This window comes from Patiria miniata, unplaced genomic scaffold (assembly GCF_015706575.1).
Source record: "Patiria miniata isolate m_02_andy unplaced genomic scaffold, ASM1570657v1 HiC_scaffold_6, whole genome shotgun sequence".
Taxonomy (NCBI): domain Eukaryota; kingdom Metazoa; phylum Echinodermata; class Asteroidea; order Valvatida; family Asterinidae; genus Patiria; species Patiria miniata.
In genome coordinates this window covers 10,783,958-10,805,514 of record NW_024037073.1, presented here as the reverse complement: position 1 = coordinate 10,805,514, position 21,557 = coordinate 10,783,958, and the positions used below count along the sequence as shown (strand labels likewise).

Sequence of the window (21,557 nt, the reverse complement as noted above, 5' to 3'; positions counted from 1 at the left end):
TTGTAAGACAAACATTCTGGTATGGGTTGGTGAAGTGATGAAAGTTAAGAATGCAGTGAATGTTATCCCACAAGTTAGTGATAAGAATGATACAACAGCTTAGCTTTGTGTTGATATCTGAACCACGGGAAGTACTTGTGATCCCTTATAATTTGCCAACCTAAATGGTACAAGCATCATACAAATATAGAATGCACTAATTCCTTGTGGGAACCTAGGCCTGACTCTAATAATGGCTGAATTTCAAATTGAAACTTTTCAAAATTCACAAAAACTCTCTGTACGGTATCTTCCATTCCAACCTAGTGTTTTGACAGTACCAAGACCAGGGCCCAATTTCACGAAGCTGCCAGGCTTTAAATATTCCACAGCAATTTTAACTGCTAATCAAAAATGAACTGAGAGCCAGTCAAAGGCCGTATGGCATGTATGACAGTTTAGCTGGTAACCAGGATTGCTAAGCAAATGATATCTGTGCTTAGTAGCTCCCTGAAACTGGCCCCCTTGCCATCAAACAGTGTTGTAGTCAAGCACTTTGTCATTGTACGAGTACATTTTTGCACGTGAGTAAGGGTACGAGTTTGAAAGAAGGAAATTTGTTTCCATTTACAAGTACCAAAAAATGTACTCGAGTATGAGTACGAGTACAAATACTTTCCACAAGTTGGAGCACATTGTTTTGCCGTCAAACAATAAACGAATGTAAAAGTCCCAAAAACAGTAGAAAATGTGTTTCCGTACATTGTGACTGCATTTACCACTTAATTCTTTAAAAAAATTCTTGCGGGAGAATATTTGCAAAAGAACGAATATGAGTACTTTGTCATAAGTACAAGTACGAGTGTAGGTGATTTTTTTTCTTGCGAGTACGGGAGTACATTCTCACGAGTACGAGTACTACAACGCTCAATAAATATTACAACTGCATGAAACAAAATGCCAAGATCTGATAAAAATCCATGCAGAAACTTTACCTTTTAAGGCCTGCGTGGCAAGGGACAAGAAAATAGCCTTTGTTGTAATAAGAGTATCAGTTGGGTATTAGCATGCTTACTCAGTAAAAACATGTCAAATGGCTGAATAAACAGGCATGTTAATTTTCTTGTTACAACGGAAACACTGAAAAGTGGAGTACTGCAGAGCAGTTTGGGAGATGTTTCTTGTAAAAATCTCAACAGAGAGTGTTTCCACTGTCACCCACTCATTCTGTTTTCAGTTTCATGTATATCAGTTCCTCCACAACTATTTTAGCCCCAGGCAAAAGCAAGAGGCTGGAATATTATGCATACATGTAAAATGCCTTGTTGGTCTGCACTCTCAGTTTTGAACACAAAGAGAAAGAACAAAAAACCTCAAAATGCTTCCTTCCCAGATGTAGGATTTCCCAGGTTTCATTTTGAATATATCTGTATTTAATCTCCAGTTTCAGATATAATCTTTTCCCGTAAATTTTTTTTTTGGAAATGGTGTTTTGTCTCCAGTGAAGTGCTCAATGACATTTAGTGTACTGCTAAACCCATTAATGGTTTCTAGAAAAGAGTGCATTAATGAAAAGGAAGGGTGCAAGTTACAGATCTATCCAAAGGTCCCACATACATGGAAAGGTAGTCAGGTTGGTAGGAGAGGCCACCCTGGCCATAGGCTCAATGGAAGTGGGTGCAGGGTGGGAAGGTGAGGTGTGTACAATGTACAGGGTTGTGCATTCAATACTCTTCACAATTACCACTGGTACCACACAGACTCAGGAATACGGACGACCACGAGGTACATTGGATGGAAGGGTTGTTGGCTCGATGGCTCCCCTGAATTACATGCTACACTTACATGTATGTATAGTAGGAATGTTGCCTTGTTAAGCCATTAATCCCAGATGGCAGAGAGTTTGCGCGATAACATTCGTCATCATAATGTGTATTTGTTACTTTCCAGAAATTGTCCAGAGGTATTTAACTTTTCAGTCTGGGAAAAATAATCCTACATGTACATGAATGTATTATTAATCCTTTTTTTTTCGTATTTCCTTTTATCCTCCCCAGTCTTTATAATATCCAGGTACTTCTTTGTCACGATCTTGTCACAATTTCCTCTCAAATGTCTTTGTTGTGTTATAGGCACAATGAAGGAATCTGGGATCCCCTCAAGAATTGGAAATATTTCGCCTTCATAGTCTGCCATTCCCGACATGTACTGCATTCTTGTGGAAGGGATATAGCCCCTTGGCTTTAAACTGCTTGCTACGTGTACGTGTACATGTACGGTATGACAGCACAGTGTGGTATTATCATCAGTGATGTGCATTTATAACTCAGTCAAGGTACATCTACATGTACATGTACACAACCAATAGTCAGGAAAAAATACGAGGGTTCTGCCCATCCATGGAATATTAAATTCAAACCATGACTTCTACGCACACAGATTGCTCTTCCATTTCATTTGATCTTCAGAATTGTACAGGTCAATCAGATATAACCTTCAATGGACAGTGTTTAAATGTGAAGTTCAGAAAATGTCCATCTACACCAGCAGGATGTCTCCAAGTCTTGGAATTTGTGTCAGTCATTCGTTTATGATTAGTGATCAGATGCATCTTATGATATTTAAAGCCACATTTGTGACAGATTGAAGAATTAGAAAAGCAGGATGGTGGATGAATTTCTCCTCAATGGCAGAGTGTTTTTGACAGAGTGATGTCCAGTGCTGACAAGGTCAGTCAAGCTGCGGCTCGTTAATTGAGGTGAAAGGTGGGACTGAATATTCCATGGTGATATTAGTGGAATATGAACTGAAATAACTTGTGAGTTCATTCAAATGAGATGGTTATTAAATGTTATACTCAAAATGCATACATTGTACCAGTATGTATTAAAAATTGATGTTTCCATATTGGGAAATTAAAGGTGATTGCATCATATTCAGCAAATTGAAACTGTGACTTATTAACAGAGGCGTGGGAGGGTAGAAATATTTCATTTGTGAACTACATGTAACTAGAATACGAAGTGAAATAACCGAGTTGGTTATTAGATACATACATTGAAAACATACAATATGCATGTGTACATGTATGTATTAAAAAGGATGTTTCCACAAAGTACTCAGTGCATGTACATGTACACTTGTACATGTATGCTTTGCATCATATTTTGCAAAATAAAGAGCTATGATTTAACATTATGACTTTCCACATTTTTGTTCATACAAATTCATGTACGCACATATAGATGTGCATGTGCAAAAAAAATGTCAATATTTATTTTTAGTCTTTGAATCCTCAATTTAATAAAACCTACTTTGTTTGGAGAGATTTTTGTCAAATGTAAAATGAATCCAGGACATTCGATCTCAAAGACAACACATTGTTTTTTTTATAAATGAGTTCTCCAAAGTATGTGTATAATAATGAAAGTTGATGATTCAATATGTCTTCAATTAGTTCAGTGCGAGAAATGTCTCACTTAATTTAGGATGATGACAAACATGTTTCCAACAAAAATAAATTGCATGCATCCAAAATATTCCTCTGGCATTGGTTGAATACATTATTTAGGACCTAAGAAGTCAATGAGTTGGGCATGAAGTCGATTACATTAAATGTGACATAAGTCACAGGATAATGGATTACGTATGATTAATTGAGTTAATTTTGCAAAGATGCACACAGGATGTCATAACATAATTGATACACAATGCACATGTACAATGTATATATATTTGTAATACATTTTCGTTAGGTTGTGTTAGCTCATACAGAAAACATCAGCTATGTTTATGACCCGGAGCGATAATTGTTGAAGATGTTGAAAACAAATTGCATGCATCCAAAATATTCTTCTGACATTTGTTGAATATGCATATTGTAAATGAACATAGTGGTTAATTATAGTTAATTTATTCATGACCTCAGAAGTCAATGGGTTGAGGATGATGGCGATTACATTCAATGTGACATAAGTCACTGGTGAGCGTATGATGTTAAGTTTGCAAAGATGCACACCGGATGTTATATCATAATTCATACACAATGCACATGTATGTATGTAATAAATTTTCCTTAGGTTGTGTTAGCTCATACAGAAACATCAAATGCTATGTTTATGACCAGGTGTGATAATTGTTGAGGATGTTTATGTAAATGGCCCGCGTTTTCTTGGTAAAAGCAGGTGTATGAGTAAACATTACCGATGTGGTTATTATGAGTTGCTAGTTGGTCAGTTGAGTTAGTATGAAACTCTGTTACAAACCCAGGGGAGCCATAATGAATGAGCCAGGGTGAATAGAAAGACTGTCTTAAACTGACTGTTGGCCACATTTACCATTGAAAACTGTGACTTCTCCAGCTAATATGCAGCTATAAAACAGGAATCGATATGAAACTAATGTGTATTGTCCGTTTGCCAACGGTGAAACCTTCATGGGTATAGAGCTGTCTTTATATATCGAAAACTAGATTGCAGTATTGGAAATGAAAAAAAACATCCCCTCTTTTTCCTGGTTATCAGGAAGTCACTCGTTCAAGTTATTGCATTGATTTGCATTGAATGGTTTACATTCACAATGCAATCTTATCCATTTTCGTACAAATTGTCATCAATGAAAATTAAAGTAGCAGCACATTTGTACATTTCCTTCAAATTTCTTCTTTTGTAAAAAAATTGTTCTAACTTCTCCAAAACAAGAAGCTCTGCAGTTTATTTAAGTTGCTTGATCCATAAAGCAAGATTTTTATTTTTTTATTTTTTATTTATAGATAAAGCGACCCCAATACACTGTGACCCCAATAAAAAAGGAGGTTGTGTTACCTACAAATGTATGCTAGACTCTATACAGTTCTTGTAATTAAGTATGACTTACCACTACTGCTACTATCACATGCCATGCATGCTTGAACTGTGATACCTTCATGCATGTATCTTTAACTAACTGGCAGAAAAAAATGATACCGACCTAAATGCCCTCAGTGCCATTTATTTCCTTATGTACCCAATGAAAGCAAACTGTATTGGCCAATGTCATTTTAAGACAGTCTTGTTGGTAACACGGAAGTTAGAGAAGGATGGGATGGGGTTACGAGGATACTGTACGAATGTACAACTTGATATCACCTCGTGTGGAAGTTTTGGACTCGGACATTGTTGTAAGGGGCCGTCTTCCTCTGACACCACAAAAGTAAGCCTTCCTTAGCTGTAGACTCTGTGTTGGAGGAGATAACAAACCATAGCACATGCCAAGAGATTACATGCAGTCAACTACCAATCCCATGCGCGGCTCTTGGTTTGTATTGTACAGGTCTTTGGTTTTTGTGAATGACGCAGCATCGCTCAATGTTTTGATTGTATAAAATTGTGAAGGAATGTACTCCAGTACCAGGCCACCATCAATGGCATGTAATGGTGCATATCTGCATAGTAATAAGTGCACGTTTGACTGTGCGGGTATGGTCACAGTTACCGCCTGCAAGACATCATTCTTACCAAAGACCTGCACAGAACCAAGCCGTTGCTATCCCCTGACATATCCCACAATGCCAAGGGCTAATCCAAGCCTACGTGCGTACTGCCGTTTTGATCACGACAGACTGAGAGTTACCTTGTGTCAAAGTTGGACACCTTCACATTCTTGTACGGCTGTGTCTTGCGTTGACACCACAGCAAGAGACCTTCTTTAGCGGTCAATTCTGCAGATCAGATGCCGCACAACGTGACAGATGTAGGCAGGGGAGAAAATTCACTTCGTGCGTGAGTTAATGTCATGCAAGTAAGGTTCTAACCTAACAAAAGACTCTCATTAGAACAACAAATGAAGGCAAAACGGCTGTTTAGTTTTGTTACTCCCACGCTGGTTCCTACTGATGCTATTACATGTATTATATCGTCAGTCGGCACACTAGTAACACCATACAAACATTCTAGAAAGAAAACCAAACCAACAACATGAACAAATTATTTGATTAACGCAGAATGACAGGAAATCACACGGCCGGGTGCATGCTCTCTCACCGTTACCTAATGTGGAAGTTTGAGACGTTGACATTGCGATAGGGAGCAGTCTTGCGCTTGCACCACAAGAGAAGTCCGTCTTTGGCTGTGTGAGCTGAAATAAGCATGTTTAAATGTCATATAATGCAATGCATTATGTTGGCACAGCTGAAACAGAAGTGGTTAAACATCACAGTTTTTATGCCACGTTTGTACATTGAACTGTGTGTTAAACTGTTAAAAGGTTCAAGTGCATGCAAGAACATCACTCAGACAGTGTAGTTCATCTTCATCTAAAAAAGGAAAAAGATGTGTTTTACTACTTGTTAGAGGAGAGTATCGGTACAGTAACTGCACTTTTCAAGTACAGAACCCCTGTGACAAATAAAGAAAAGAAAACAAGACATCTTTCCTCAAAATCATGCACTACAATGTACATACATGTACCGGTAGGTGTATTCTTCAAAAGTGTTTATCCAATTGTTATGCAGAAAATAATGAACTGTTGCTACTAAACAAATGTTGCAGGAACTTTGTGTAGTGGTACACGATACAAGTATGCATTGTACTAGTTTTGACAAAACCACATCTGGTTGTGTTAGGAGGAGTCACAAGTGCTGGTGGAGAATTAAACACTTACATAACAGAAAGTTGTAAATGAAAAAGCCACAGAAAACACTGTGTTCATAGAAATGGAATAAACCCCATTTTTCCTGTCCTAACATGCACATTGTAAATAAAAGATAAAATGTATGTAATTCGTCAGTCGTACCACGAAGTGACGTACCGTGTGCGCAAAGTCCATAGACGATACATGTACCGGTACGTCACTTCGTGATTAGAATCACGATAAGATAGTTTTTTTGTTTTTTTTACAAACATGTTGTACTATAAGAAGGGAACAAAGTGAAAAGACCGATAGTAAGTTTGAGGAAAGTGAAATAGTTACTTTCAGGAAATCTACCAACTGGCAGTAAAGTTGGACTTCCTACTAAATTTTGGTTTCGTGATTAATAGTGCAGGTATACCGGTACGTGTACATTTTGCCCATTTCAAATTCAAAAGTCCCATTTTCATTGTACTCCTGCGAACGAACCACACCTGAAATATGATAGACATGACAGACAGACATTTAGACAAAATGTGTCAGCTGTATGATAAAGATGGGTACAAGTGAACATGATCCCAGAGGAATTGCTACAAGGAGTTCAACATCAAAACACATGAATATTGCAACTTCTACCCTGCTAAAAACAAAAACATACATGTAAGGTGACAGGGACATTTGGAAAACTGGAGCCATGCAAACCATGCATCGGGGAATAGTGTACCTGTGGGTAAATTATGAATGGTTAATGGTAAGTTCACATATAGACAAAACAAAACAAGATTAATTCTGAAGCCAAATCTTTATCAGATTCTTACACAGTTTAAACCTGTTCGTCAGGGAAATTCGCTTTGGTGACTTTTTTTCTTCTTTTTTTTAAATGTGACAACATTCTGTAATTAACACAAAAGGTTGAACGAAATCTTGTGATCCAAAAGAAATAATACATTTAAAAAAAAACACCTCATATGTATGTATAGGAACACATTCATAGTCCTGACATTATTGTTGTAAGTTGGAATCAATGCTTTGATATGCACATCAGATATGCACTGTACAGCTTTAAGAAAATAACCTAAAAATGAAAAATACATGACACTTGACTCAATTTACCTTCCACAGAAATATCCTGGATGGCAAATCGCAGAATGATAGTCCAGATCATACCCAGGGTCATCTTCAAGTTACAGTCCACGATTTCTGTCAATGAAACACAGAATCAGTTACATGTATCTCTCATTGTCTGATGGTTTCAGTTTCACAAGTTTCAACATGTTCAAAGATGAAACCACTTCATTGATTGCAGATTTGGAAGCCGTTCATCTTTGCAAGTGTTTGTTTTGGCATTGTTTTATGATCAGGTGCAGAGGAGAGAGAAGAATTTTTTGATAATCTGAATTATTTTGTTTCCTGAGCCAACTCTCATTTCACTGCACATACCTATAAGCCTTTGTACTAATGACGTCACTCTTTGTTTACATGTGCACTTTCCTATGGAGCCAGTGGGGTCCACGGTCCACTGAGCACCATAGGAAAGCACACACGTAAACAAAGTGTGATGTCATTAGTACAGAGGCTTATGCAAGCACTGCAGGTTAAGATTGATGCAAGCGATGCATGTGACTTTAGACAATTTGAACTTCTCCTGACTGATGTTGTCCACAACATCATTTTCTCAACAGACCCTCTGCAATCACTGCCAATCAGCAGCAGTCTTTGCGGAGTTTTTGGCTAGTTTAATTCAGTTACGGTAAATCCACAAGCCTGGTTTCCATTTTGAAAGTTTCCCAAAAATGGCATTCAAAACTTTGTCATTGTCTGAGAAGCTACTAAGTAATTTGTAAAGTTAATTACAGGTACCCGATCCCATAATCTGGAACCGGTTCCTGACATCAGTGGTCCGGTTCCCAAAAACACCCCTATGGATGCATGTGTGTGATCAAGTTGGGTTTGACAAGCCTAGCCAGACAAGCCTACCTTCCGCCCCAATGCTGACCAGCCTGACTCCTTTACTCATGATGTAATCCAGGGCCTTCTGCACGTTGGAGATCTTGTGCACCCTCATCTTGCCCTTTTCTGGCTTGGGCAGCCGCTCGCCCGAGATGACCTCCAGTAGATTGATCAGCTTCAGTCCGTTGCAGAAATCTTTGTCGATGTGCTCGATCTGCGTTCCTGACTTCCGAAGATGAGAGTTGCACCACGCTGTGAATGTCTAGAGAGAGAGAGAGAGAGACGACAGTGGGTTTGAAACATCAGGAATGAGAGGTTGTTCCATCTGATAGACCCTGAGCAGAAACAGTTCTACAGAATATTTGGAGTAAATGTATTTGAAAGGAGTACAACATGTACATGTACAACACATACATGTTTGCTACCGGCGTATCTTCAATTACAAAAAAAAATTAAAAATTACCTGTCAGTAACAACCTGAAATCCTGCAATTGCTGGAGGACATGTACATGTGTGTACATGTATGTGTCCACGTACATTGCACATGGTACATCCTTGAAAATGTCACCCAACTCATAAAAAGGACCTTTTACCAGAGATACTCGAACATACGTGTACACATGTACCGGTACATGTACATGTATAAACTTACACACAATGTACAATGTACCCTTTTGAATAATACGATTTGCCTAGGCCCCTTAACAAATTTTGTTTCATTACAAATTTGTTTAAATAAATTGACTCGCAGCCCATGCATGCCATGGTAACATCTACACAATTTACTGAAACAGCCGTTTTTATTTTAAACCACATACCGGTAGGCCTTACATTTGCAAATGTCAAACCATGGTCAAATTGAGGTAGAGCCAGCTCTACATGTACATGTAGGTCCTATACTGTACTGCATGCAGTATTTGTTCTAATACCATGAATACCGGTACATACATTTTTAAATGTCCTTGACATTAATTTTGTGGGATCCGGTCACAAATGTTGATCAAATTTGAATTAAATGTTCTTCTGTTTTAAGATTACTTAATGCTTCCGATACCACTTAAGTGGCAAATTTCACACATTTGGTACTCGATAGTATTACTTGCACAAATGTGTGCACCTTTACATTTACCTTACCATACCTTGTGTAATTACATAACTGGTAGTCAGTTGCACAGATTTAATGTTGCGCTCCTTGTCAAACAGATTTCGGCTATATCACTTGAATGGGTCAGAAAATCTATTATCAAAACGGATTAGTGCCAATTGTTTTCTTGTGTGCATTAAATTTAACTGGAAAGCAGGGTAGTCACATGCACACAGGTATATTACCAGTAGCTCATACATTAAATTACATGCAACCTGAACATTCAGAACATTCAAATTACATTGTACATGTATTTAAAAAAAAAATGTCTATGAAAATGAATATCAACATACATGTACATGTATATGTCCAAGGCATGCATAATGTAGAATGTCACGCTTCATTGCAATTAAGGTGAGGAATTCTTTACTGATTGTATTACTCATCATTCTGTTGTGCTGTTCAGTTTGGGGCTTGTGTGCAGGGCTTTTGGACATCATATTCCCACATGTACACATGTACGTATCGTACATGTACGGTACATGTACATTGTAATGCACATGCACGTGTACAACTTTATCAATATTCTGTATTTCAACACTTGTACTTGTAGTATGTGTTTACGCGGTGCACATGCATGTAATTTTTTTTTCACATACTTGTAAATTGCACTTTTCTGACTCGCATGCAAATCCTAATTATTGTTTGTATACCAACTCTTTCACAGGATGTGCCAGTGTCAAATAAAAAGTCATAGGCCCTAGATCCCAACAGCTTAATAAGATTGTTTTTTTTTTTTAGCTTTGGATATGCCACATGATTATAATTACACTGTCATACACATGTAAAATGCAAAAGTTTAAGCCTTAAACTAAAGTCTTAGGCAACTAAGATTTGTGCTAATTTTCAATTTGTTTTTAAAGCAACCCAATTTGCAAGAACATTTCAAAACAGAAACATCTCTGCTGATGCCACGAAATGATCTAAGCCATGGATTGCACATATCGGTTGATACTCAAGCAGAAGTGCATGTGGGTATATTTCAAATGGACAGATGACATTGATGACTAAGCATTAGTATCCATTTAATATTGGATTACATGTACATGTAAATGTATAGTGTACATGTGTACCATACATTGCATGCTGGATAAATAAATGTCAGAAGACAATGTGTAAACTAGAAATAACTTATTGAACACTGATGACAAACAGTTATTTCTTCAAATACATGTACATGTATGTACTGTACATGTACGGTATCTCCAAACAAATCTCTGTGGCAAAAATGTTGTTTGCTTTGAAACAAATCTGTCACTGTGAAAATGTCTTTTGAAATTTTAGAAATAAAGTGATCTTTACTTCTAAATTAAATTTTGTAAAACAAATGTTGCAAAGGTACATTCGAGTATCGGTACAATTCACATGTTGCACTTAATTACCGCATGTACATATCACACACACAATGTATCAATTATATGATCATACAAACATGTACGGAACTCATTTCTTAAACATGCAAAATTGATGCGTCACACAAGTAAACACAACAATTGATACATTTCAGCCCAAAATGTTCATGACATATTCCCATGTACCGTTATGCACTACATCTTGATCATACTAGGGAGGAAGGAAATAAGACACTAGTATGAGATGGATTACAATATACTACATACAGTTACCGTACATGGCATATATACATGTATTATACAAATATTGAATGCTTCGAGTGGTGTAGTAAAACTAGCCTCCCGAGGTGATCCATGGACATTCTATTTTCCTGAGGCGAAGCCGAGGGAAAATAGAATGCTCCATGGATCACCGAGGGAGGCTAGTTTTACTTCACCACAAGATAAAGCATTCAATATTTGTTTTCTATAACACTTCACCCACAGATTCTGCTTGGTGATAATATTTAAATTATTTAAATCTGAACACAGTTGAAATAAACTTCAATTTCAATACGAAAATGGAGGAAAATGTATTTCTCTCTTCCAAACTACCACAAAATGTTTGAACCCAACTCTCCGGCGCGCTCTCTTTGGAACAAAACGCGCTGCGTGCAACGCGCACACCAGCATGCATTTGCACACAAATACCGCGCCGTGGAAATGGTACCTTGGTTGCCAATGGTATAATACTTTGGTTGCTACGGGTATAGTACTTTTGGCCGTGCACAGAAAGATAGCAAAAATAGAAAGTATCATGTGACTCACTCTCGGCCAATCAAGACAAAGAATCTGTGGGTGAGGTAAATGTACCTATAGAGCCATGAAAGTGAATGTGAAAAGAAACACAACCAGAGATTTGTGTATACATGTGTATATATACTGGTACGTACCGTATATGTACAATGTACATTGTACATGTCTATCCTGAGTGAAACTAAAATTATTATTTGTATGAATATCTCAAAGCATACTGACTAGTGACTTGCATTTTGTTTCACACATGGCATAAAATGAAAAAATACATGTTGCATAAACCACTGTACAGTTTCAGTTTTCTTACACTACATTTGCAAATGCACATGTACCTTAATTGCAATTTGTTGATCTACATGTACACAGAACTAGCACATGGGAACTACATGTACAATGTATGTCCATGGAGAAATAAAAAGTATACCATGTCAAAGTTTGGCCAAAATGAAAACTACAGATAAAGCATGTGTGTGTTATCAGATTAGGCGTGTCAAAGAATACAGATCCGTGTCAAAGTGCAGAAAGCGTTTAAGAATCCATGCAAGTGCCACTGTTTTTCAGCTCAAATTGGGGGGGAGTGTTCACTCAGCTTGTTTGTAGATTTCTGAGATGGTTTCATTATGAAAGTGTAATCTTGACTGTCATTGTCAGCACAATGGTGTTATTCCACCAGGAATGAGAGGATTTTCAGGTGGCCTTTCACAACCCAAGAGGCTTTTAAATAGAAAGAACTGAATTAAGGGGGGGGGGTGTTTCATGGGGTGAGGCATTGTGAGTAGTGGAGTACACACACAATGGGGTCACTCCCACAGCAAAACCCTGTCATGCCTGTGGTACATGTACAATGTTCACTCAATGGGAGCTCTTGTGTCCTTTGGACTCCAAATCAAACACACTCTGTACCACTATCAAAATGCATGGTTTACAAGTGCAGGCAAGAAAGGGAATGAGGAAAGAATGAAAAGAAAAGGAAGCAGATTGAAATTGTTATCGCATAAATCAAACTTGTCCTTGTTTGAGAGTGTTGTTTTTTTTTCTTTTTCAAAATGTTTCAATTGCAATGCATACTACATGTACATGATGGTTTGCATAGGAAAGTGATGCACATACATGTTGTACATTCATTCATTCATTCATTCATTCATATTTATTTCCACTTAATCATTTTGAAGGGAAACGGTTTAAACAATAATTTAGATAACAGGATAAGATTAAGCGGTGGGCTTCTCCAAAAAGCAAGCTTGTCAAGTGGAGAAGTCCATTATGTGTAGAAAAAAATATATATTAAATACATTTGTACCTTTAACTTAACTACACAATGAAGTTTAAGTTACACAAACACACATATACAAGGGACCAACACAAACAGGACAAGACAAAACAAATCAAGTACAATCAGAACCTACATAGGAAATTATTAGAAGAATATGTTCACAGCAAATAATAAGTAAAACTAAAATTAAGCATTAAGCATTATTGTAACTTTCCATGTAGGCCTATGCTTTCATTTTAGTGGTACCGGGTACATGTAGTTGTACACATGATCTTCAATACTTAACAAACTCATTGCTGTAAAGTGTAATAAATTGCAGGGAACATTTGTATAAAATAATTATAATACATGTAGTCAAAGGTTTGAACTGTTACACAATGTAAACACTACAAGTGCTGTCAGTGACTATTATGGGAGCATGCTAAAGCGTCATTACACCATCTGTGCATGTAAACGATTTTATTACATGTGTAAACCAAGAGTTCATAGTACATATTAAATGTACTACCAAGCAAACTTGACTGATTGAGAGCAATGAATTTTGCATTGTATCCAGCGAGCACCCTGGCCCCTACATACCCAGTATACTATCAAATACCAATAAAAAGATTAAGTTTACAACCACAGGGCTGTTAAATGGTAAATGAAACGTTTAGGGGTCACTGGGGAATAGACAGACGCACTTTACTGGTAATTGCAAACTAAATATACAGGCAGTGGGCAGGATATACATGTACATGTACATGTAGGACATAGTGACTGTATTGTACCTGTTATTTGTGTGTACTGTATTTACCCTGTTAATTTCTGGTCTATGTTTTAGCTAAAAAATAAAGACCTGGCTAGATACAATGTATATGATCAATTAAGCCTGGCCCCATGGATGTTATGTTATCACAGACAAATCACAGCCATGACTGCAAAACCAAACTTTCTGACAAAACTCTGGCATATGTGCACTTACAAATGAGGGGAGACACATTGTCGTTGCCCACTATGTGAAATGGGCGGGGCTAATATGGCAAAATCTTGTCAACGGTTCAAAGAGAGCTGTGGTATCTAACACTGTGGCCATGGGCCCATGCCAGGACATGTTCAAGGAGAAATCTCCCAAATATGAGGAAATGACAAATCCGGCTGGCCTTTCAATTGTCACTCAGCAGAATAGTGATTGTTCTCACAGAAACCACAATGTAGCACACAATGCACATCCTCAGTGTTCTATAAATAACATTGTAGTAATAGTAATACTATGCATTCAAATTATAAAAAAAAAGGAGACAATGAAAGAGGTTGCTGGACTGCATTAAATCCATTCATGATAAAATTTCAATAAATTTAACTTGCATACATACATGTACATGTACACACCTGAACTCCCTCCACGGTCTGACAGAATGTTGAAACTGAATATAGATAGCTAACCCACCACAAAAAACATGTATGTTTACATGTATTGTATCATGCGATCAACACTGGGCATTTTTGCAAGAAACTCCCTGAATTTGTTAAAAATCAAAAATTGTGCAAAGTAAACCAACTCACATTCTACGTACAGTACATACATACATGTACATGTACATCTTTCAAATAATTTATGTAAATTTGAAATCAAGGACCACTTACACATGTACATACCGGTACATCTACGTACATCATGCACATTGTTCTGTGCATACATGTATGTTTGAATGACTTGCACTTAATAATCCTGAATCCATAAAAATGATGTACAACCAAGTTAAATTGTACAGGTATTTTTATATTGCCTTTGGGGTTGAATGGTTAACGCATCATGCAGCCTGTACATGAAGAGTGTACAGTGCAGCATACATATTTGGTTCAAGGCAGAGATATTCTGCCCATCAGTTCTGAAGTGTCTTTTCATCGCATGAAGATTCTTTGAAGGTTCTCCACAGCAACACACAGAGAGCATTTTATCTCTCAAGCATTCTTTGCATGCTATGCTGGCTGCCCTAAAAATAAACCGGTCTGCACTATGACCCTGGCAAAGAATGCCAAGCCAAGTCTAAAGTTATCGGGTTTAGAGAGCATGACGGTTAAGGGAATGAGAAGTGGGTCGACGGCATTTTTACATGAATATTCAATGACAGATCTGCATCAGAAGGAAAATGAGGTCACAAACATAATTGCTTAACAAATTGACCTCACAATCAATTGTGTCAATATCTTCAAACAGTACACACGAGTTCAAGTGTCCAGAATAATAAAGATTTTTGAAATGCAGAAAAAAAGCACACACGCAAAGATGAGTAAGCGGTCGAAGTCTGACTTTTCTTTTCAAATACGTATCTAATACTTCATTTTTTGTGTGGATAGGATACAGAGTCTCACATTTTTTCAATTGTCCATCCTCACACAGAACGTGTGTACATGAGGGTGTCGTGAAATTATGATAGGATACCTTTTCCCCCCATAAATCATACATGTACATGTACGTGTACGTATACATGTTTACTTGTTCGAATAAAAAGCGATGTGCTCATTCAAATGTTGTACTACCTGTAGTTCATTTTGTTCCAGTCGTTTTGTGTGTGTCTAAATATTGCACTCTCTGCACTGTACCTTTTCTCTCACCTGTCAGCCATACATGAGCTGGCAAATACACATGTACAGTACATGTAGTGTATGTATGTATTATACTTGATACATGTAATGTAGGTCATGATTATTTGTTTCCCCAAAGGAATACAAACTGCAGGCTAAACACATATTTCCAGAAATGTATGTATATGTACGGTATGTACATTGTACCTGCACACAATATCCCAATGTTTTCCCAACCTGAACAAGATATGAGACTTGTAATTTTCTGAAACTAATATCACATCAAAAGCTCCCTTGGTTCTTGATTTTTAAACCGCATTACCAGACTGTGCCAGAAACAGTACAGTAGATATGGAAATAAACATTCTTGCAAAATTTAGACTAAACCCCAGAGGGGGGTTTTGGGGGATCGAAACACCCCATAGAAACACCCCATAGAAATTCAATAAAAATATTGTGAACCCCCCCCCCCCCCTCCTCTGACACACCCCAAAAATTATATTAATAATATACGGCTGTGCACAAACATGACAAAATACAGACAGAATCAGCCGGGTTACGGCCCTACGGGGGTGTTTGTACACTATTCTGTTATAGTGCTTATCACCGTCAGATTTAAACAGCACCCCCATTGAAATACAAGCCCCCCCCCCCCCTACACACCTATTGATTTTGCGGAGGCCAAGTGTCCAGAGAAAAAAACCTGTCTACATTTGAGCATTGATTGCTGATGAAACACCCCCCCCCCCTGCAAAAATTCCTGGATCCACCCCTGGCGAGCTTCGCTTCACCTGTTTCGCGGGACGCAGCTTTGCTGCCTGTCGCCCACTTTGTGGGCAAGTCACCCACTTTTGTGGGCGATCGTGGATGATCGCGTGCTTCATGCGCGATTAGCCTGTGAACATACACACACATACAACATTATCGCTTTGTAGTGTTGTATAATATTTAATGAGTGATTGAACCGTACTACTAGTATCAGATGTACGGTATACACATGTACATGTGGCATGCCTTTAATGCTCAACTAGAATTAGCAGCCCTGCCCCATGCCTCAAATCAGGAAGTGAACCCACTAGGTGTCCTTGGTGCAACAAGCTGTGACTACAGGGCATGGTCATCTGCAATGGTGGGTCAAAGTCACTCCATAAATAGCCACACATGTAAACCTTACCCCCAATAAACCCTAACGGTTGTACATGTAATTTAATAAGAATGGGATGTGGTTTCTCTATTATTTTATTTGCGGAAGTGATACAAAACAGCATGAACATTAAGCACCCTACAAGGTCCCTGTGTAAGTGAAATAATAAACCACATGTTGCATACAAGTTCCTCTTTTTTCATAATTTCCTTTATCATTCAAACTGTTCAATGTTGGGTGAACAGTGCAGAGTTTTGGCAGTTCTAGTATTTTCTTTTTCTATTTTCCCCCTCTTCTTTGCCTGCTTAATGAGTGTTATTACACGCACGTGCATGAATGTGAAAATGTGCAAAAGTACCAAAAATGATGAATTTTTTTTTTTTTAATTAATAGCATTACTCAGAGCAATCACATTTTTTTTGGGGGGGGGAGAGAGATTTGATAGGCGCATTATGATGAGATGATAACCTTCAAACGTATCAACTCTAGATCTCAAAAGTTTTCGAGAAAATCTCACAACATCATTCAACTACATGTATACAATGTACACTAAAAAAAAGCTGCAACAAGTAATTAGGGTTAGGATCCCAACAACAAGTGGTACATGTAGTGCAGTATAAATTTGTAGGTGTGTTTTGTACATCAGCATTGATGAGACTGATCGCTTGAATGCGGCCATAATGGTATGCATTCCAGTCAGACCACATCAGGACATTTGCTGTTCAACCCTTTTGTGCCATCATGGAAGCATTTGTCACTGGCATTTTGCTTGTTGCTTTTTGTGATTCTCCATGGTCTAAAAAGCAAGCACTTGTACACAGTGTGTACATACAGGTAACATGTACTGCATAGTGCACATGTATACATGTAATTAAGTTTAATTCAACTTCAATGTTACAGCAAATGTATTTCACATGCATTGGTGCAGTATTTCAGTAATTGTTGAAAATGTCCAAGTCGTAGCTTGTACAAGTGTACCGGTACACGTACATGTACAGTACAAACACTTTGTCAATGTTGAACCAAATAGGACACTGTACACGTTTAAGTGCCCACAGGGTTTATTTGTTTAACACCATTTCTAACATGCTGTAATTTCACTGGCCCAGACTAGAACTGTCAACAAGGTACCTGTAGTACATCTACTATGTAGACAACATGAATACCGCATGTCATTGTCAATACAATAAAATCCATATCAATTGATTGAGGCTCACTTGACACACATTTCTAGGCTTAGGCCTAATTGTTGCAGTTAATATGCATAATTTTACTTTTTTTATGTTGGGCACAAAATTGGGCTATTGAAGCCACTTTTTTGATTGTGTAAAACCCTACATGTAGTTTGTAACAAAATTGGAAATGTTTCTCAGTCCTAAATGCATATTTTATATAGAGACTGACAACACCCTCGAAACTAGCTCTAGTCTATGGCCTGCACTGGAGTAAACTCTGTGGCTCGGAGTTTACTCCAATGGGGGCCATAGACTAGGTCTCAAGACCAAAGCATGCACATGCAATTCAACAGGTATGTGAACCATGTGAACCTTGGAGGGCTCGTGCCATTTTGCACGCAAAGGATTCAGGAGACCGCGCGTGACCTTTCAGAAATTTTGGATAAACCAAAATTCTACACCTTCGTATTGGTTTGCATATTTTCTTGAATTTCTTGGGAATGATCGCAGACGTGCTCTGCATGATCATGGTGCTCAATAAACTTCACAATTGTGGATGGAATGCCTTCATAATCCGGGCTTTTGAATGTCTAGACAAATAAAGATGGCAGCGACACATGGCGATGTATATTGTAGCCATGTTTACGGGTGTACAGTCTGGCCTTCTTCTAAACATGCTGGCTAAACCTAACTGTAGCCCATACTCCATAGCCTAGGGCCTACGCCAATCCTGAAATCAAATTTTCACTTATTCATTGTGAAAAATTATTAGGATTTGGCACAACAATGATAACAAAACAAAACAAATGATTGTAGCTAATGTAAGACAACACAGTTATTATTTAGAACATGTTTCAGAGCTTGAGATTCAAGAAATCCCTCCCCCCCCCCCAAAAAAAAACCCAGCATGGCCGGCCTGCTCTGCATGATCATGATATGATACATGTACGGCAGTAATTCCTTGATGTTAGAGATGTTGTAGGCGCAGGCCAGGCCAGTCATGCCATACCAGGCAGTACTGCCTGGACTGGTTATTACCGTACGATATATGCAACAGTCGTTACAGGAAAAATCGCGAGTGGAAATGTGACAGCTTTCGATACAATTAACAAAAATCTATGAAGCAATGTACATATTTTAAAGTATGTTTAAAAAAGGGGCAGGGCAGCTGTTTCTTCCGGGTCATTCGTTGTCAAGCCAGCATGCATGCATTGTACCATGATTGTACAGTTTAGTACCACACGTACCGGACCGTATACTCGCGATCGCATGCACAAATCGTATGGGGTACGGCCCACTGGCACTTCTCTTGTAAATTCAACATTTTCATTTTACCTTCGTCTGCTGGATCTCCCACATGGGATCGAGCACGGTGCTTCGATCCCAATCCTCCTCTTGCTCCATGTAGGTTTCCTCGTCCAGGCTCATTTTGGTAGCAGTTGTTGTCAACTTTCTGCTCGAAAGTTTTTGGATTACTCCGAGATTTTGGTCAAATCAAATAAAAGCCGCGAATTTGTCAGACGAAAGTGCGACCCGGCCACACTCGTAATCTCGTACCGTTCAATCGCAAAGGCCACGCCAGTGTGCCATGTGACCCGGAAGTAACTAAGGAGAATTTAGATTTGATCATCACTTGCACATTTTGTGTTTTTACGTGATTTACAATGTACCGTACATTATACATGTTCATAAGTTTTCAGACATTTTAATCTTTCCCCATAAAATTCAGAGTATTTTCTTGAACTGAGTTCTAAACATTACCTTTTCATTAAAAATTCCAATCCCACTCAAACTACAGCCAACTTGTGTTATATGAGTGCATATATATGCCTTCAAATTGTGTTCAATCCAATTCTTCTAGCTTAAATGGTCAAAGTAATTACGGAGAAATTTCCACAGCTGGCTATCAACTAACGATATTATTGTAAGAACGTATCTTTTTGAAACAAAATACAGCCACACGAAACTTATAATTGTCTACCATTTTAATGTTTCTATTCAAATTCTCCCTACCAAGTCGGGTTAAGATGTAATTTCAAGAGCCATATTAGGGCCCTGCAATTTTAATGACAGAGCATGCATTATTACGTTACAGTATGCATACCATTTCTTTTCAAAGTAATTCATGCGTAAAAATCCCCCAAAAGGACGAGTTTAATTTCTTGGGATATTGCCTTTTATTGGTGTTCACACGTCAGTTTTATATCAATATGTTCATGCACTGACAAAAGCTTTTTGGTTGTTAAAAACTTCAAAAATTAATTCAACAAATTATGGCGCACTGCCGGCTATACCTATCCAACCGCTTTGGCAACGGCTAATCGCTTTTATTTTAACATCGTGAAGAAAATACAGAGCATATCATGGGGATTGTGCTAGTTTGGGGCCGGGGGTGTGTCTTCGATTCACAAATGTATCCAATAAGCGCTGCCGTTAAATTAGCCGTAACCAAAACGCAGGCAGTGAGAACGAAAAAATCTGCTTCCCTGACCAAAATATTATTACTTTCCTTAAAACTGATTGTCAGGCATGCAAGTACGCTTAGTTAGGGAGCCAGACTAATGAGACTGATTCGACAGTAGGTAGCTGTGTGAGGGCGTTTTCCCCTTCTCTTCTTGCAGCATTTTGCAACGTCGGGGGCGCTCGCGGCGCACAGACTGACGTCTAGATCTGGCTAGCCAAGGGTGCATAGTACTGCACCAATTCAAGCCCGATTGAAAACAGTGTAAAATTAATTATAACAAAATACCGCGGGCCAAATAACATGCAAGCCGACATCACTGAGGTTTCTCAAACAAAAATTAAATTACTGTCTTGTCCCTCATCTTTCCATTTCTTTTCAAGTTTTGGTGGGTTAATTAGCCAACTTATTTTTAAATATTTACACCAAAACAAACTCACCCGTACCTCTCGATCTCCCAGGCCATTTTTCAAATGACATCCCTCCACTTTCTCAGGAAAATGGGAACCTTTTTTTCAATTGTAATGTTATCAAGTCTGCCCTCTGGAAGCTTCCAAAACCGAGTTGATCCTCGGCTATATTTACACAACTTCCCACCTTCTTTTTTCAAGCCAAACGGTCTCCCTTTTTCCAAAAAAAATTGTTGGGGGCACTTTTCATACCAATGAGCTCTCATAGAAATGTCTCACTTCAATTAGTACTGTGCACCTATATACAAGAAAGGTATTGCCCCAAACCACTTTTACGGCAAAACGAAGGATCATTAACTCGATTAACAAGCTTCTCCGAGTTGGATATCGGGCCTGAAAAAGGGCATTTAGCTATATGCTCCTGCTCTGCTATATAGGGCGCCCTATACCAGCTCCTTCCAAACCCCAGTCACCCCCCTCCTTTTTCTTTTCAAACTTTTTGCTGTAAATCGGATCATGGCCTATCGGCCCCCTTAACCATCTCTCGCACCCTCCCCCGGCCAAAATTATTAAAAAATAATCACAACTCTCCGAGGTGGTCAAGACACTCATCAAATTAAAGCTTGTTTCATCACCTTTCATTTTCTGTTCAAGGGTAGGCCTGCTTCAATGACTTTTGGGAGAAATTTCCATCCGATGA

The 21,557-nt window shown here is 38.3% G+C and overlaps 1 protein-coding gene across 3 annotated transcripts in view; it reads right to left on the bottom strand.

The window, feature by feature from the left end:
* Positions 1 to 19,553, bottom strand: part of LOC119743574 (alpha-actinin-4-like) — a 39,529-nt gene extending 19,976 nt beyond the window's left edge. The window contains exons 1-4 of one of the 3 annotated variants that reach the window (XM_038219995.1): positions 19,322 to 19,553; positions 8,563 to 8,797; positions 7,699 to 7,785; positions 6,006 to 6,093 (exon numbers count right to left, since the gene is read on the bottom strand). In XM_038219995.1, coding sequence (XP_038075923.1) covers positions 6,006 to 6,093; positions 7,699 to 7,785; positions 8,563 to 8,797; positions 19,322 to 19,414 — 503 coding nt within the window. In that variant the 5' untranslated portion in view covers positions 19,415 to 19,553. Of the gene's footprint in view, positions 1 to 5,105; positions 5,194 to 5,589; positions 5,678 to 6,005; positions 6,094 to 7,698; positions 7,786 to 8,562; positions 8,798 to 19,321 lie in introns of all 3 variants that reach the window. The other 2 variants (XM_038219994.1, XM_038219993.1) reach the window with 2 other exon arrangements.
* Between the last annotated feature and the right edge of the window lie 2,004 nt (positions 19,554 to 21,557).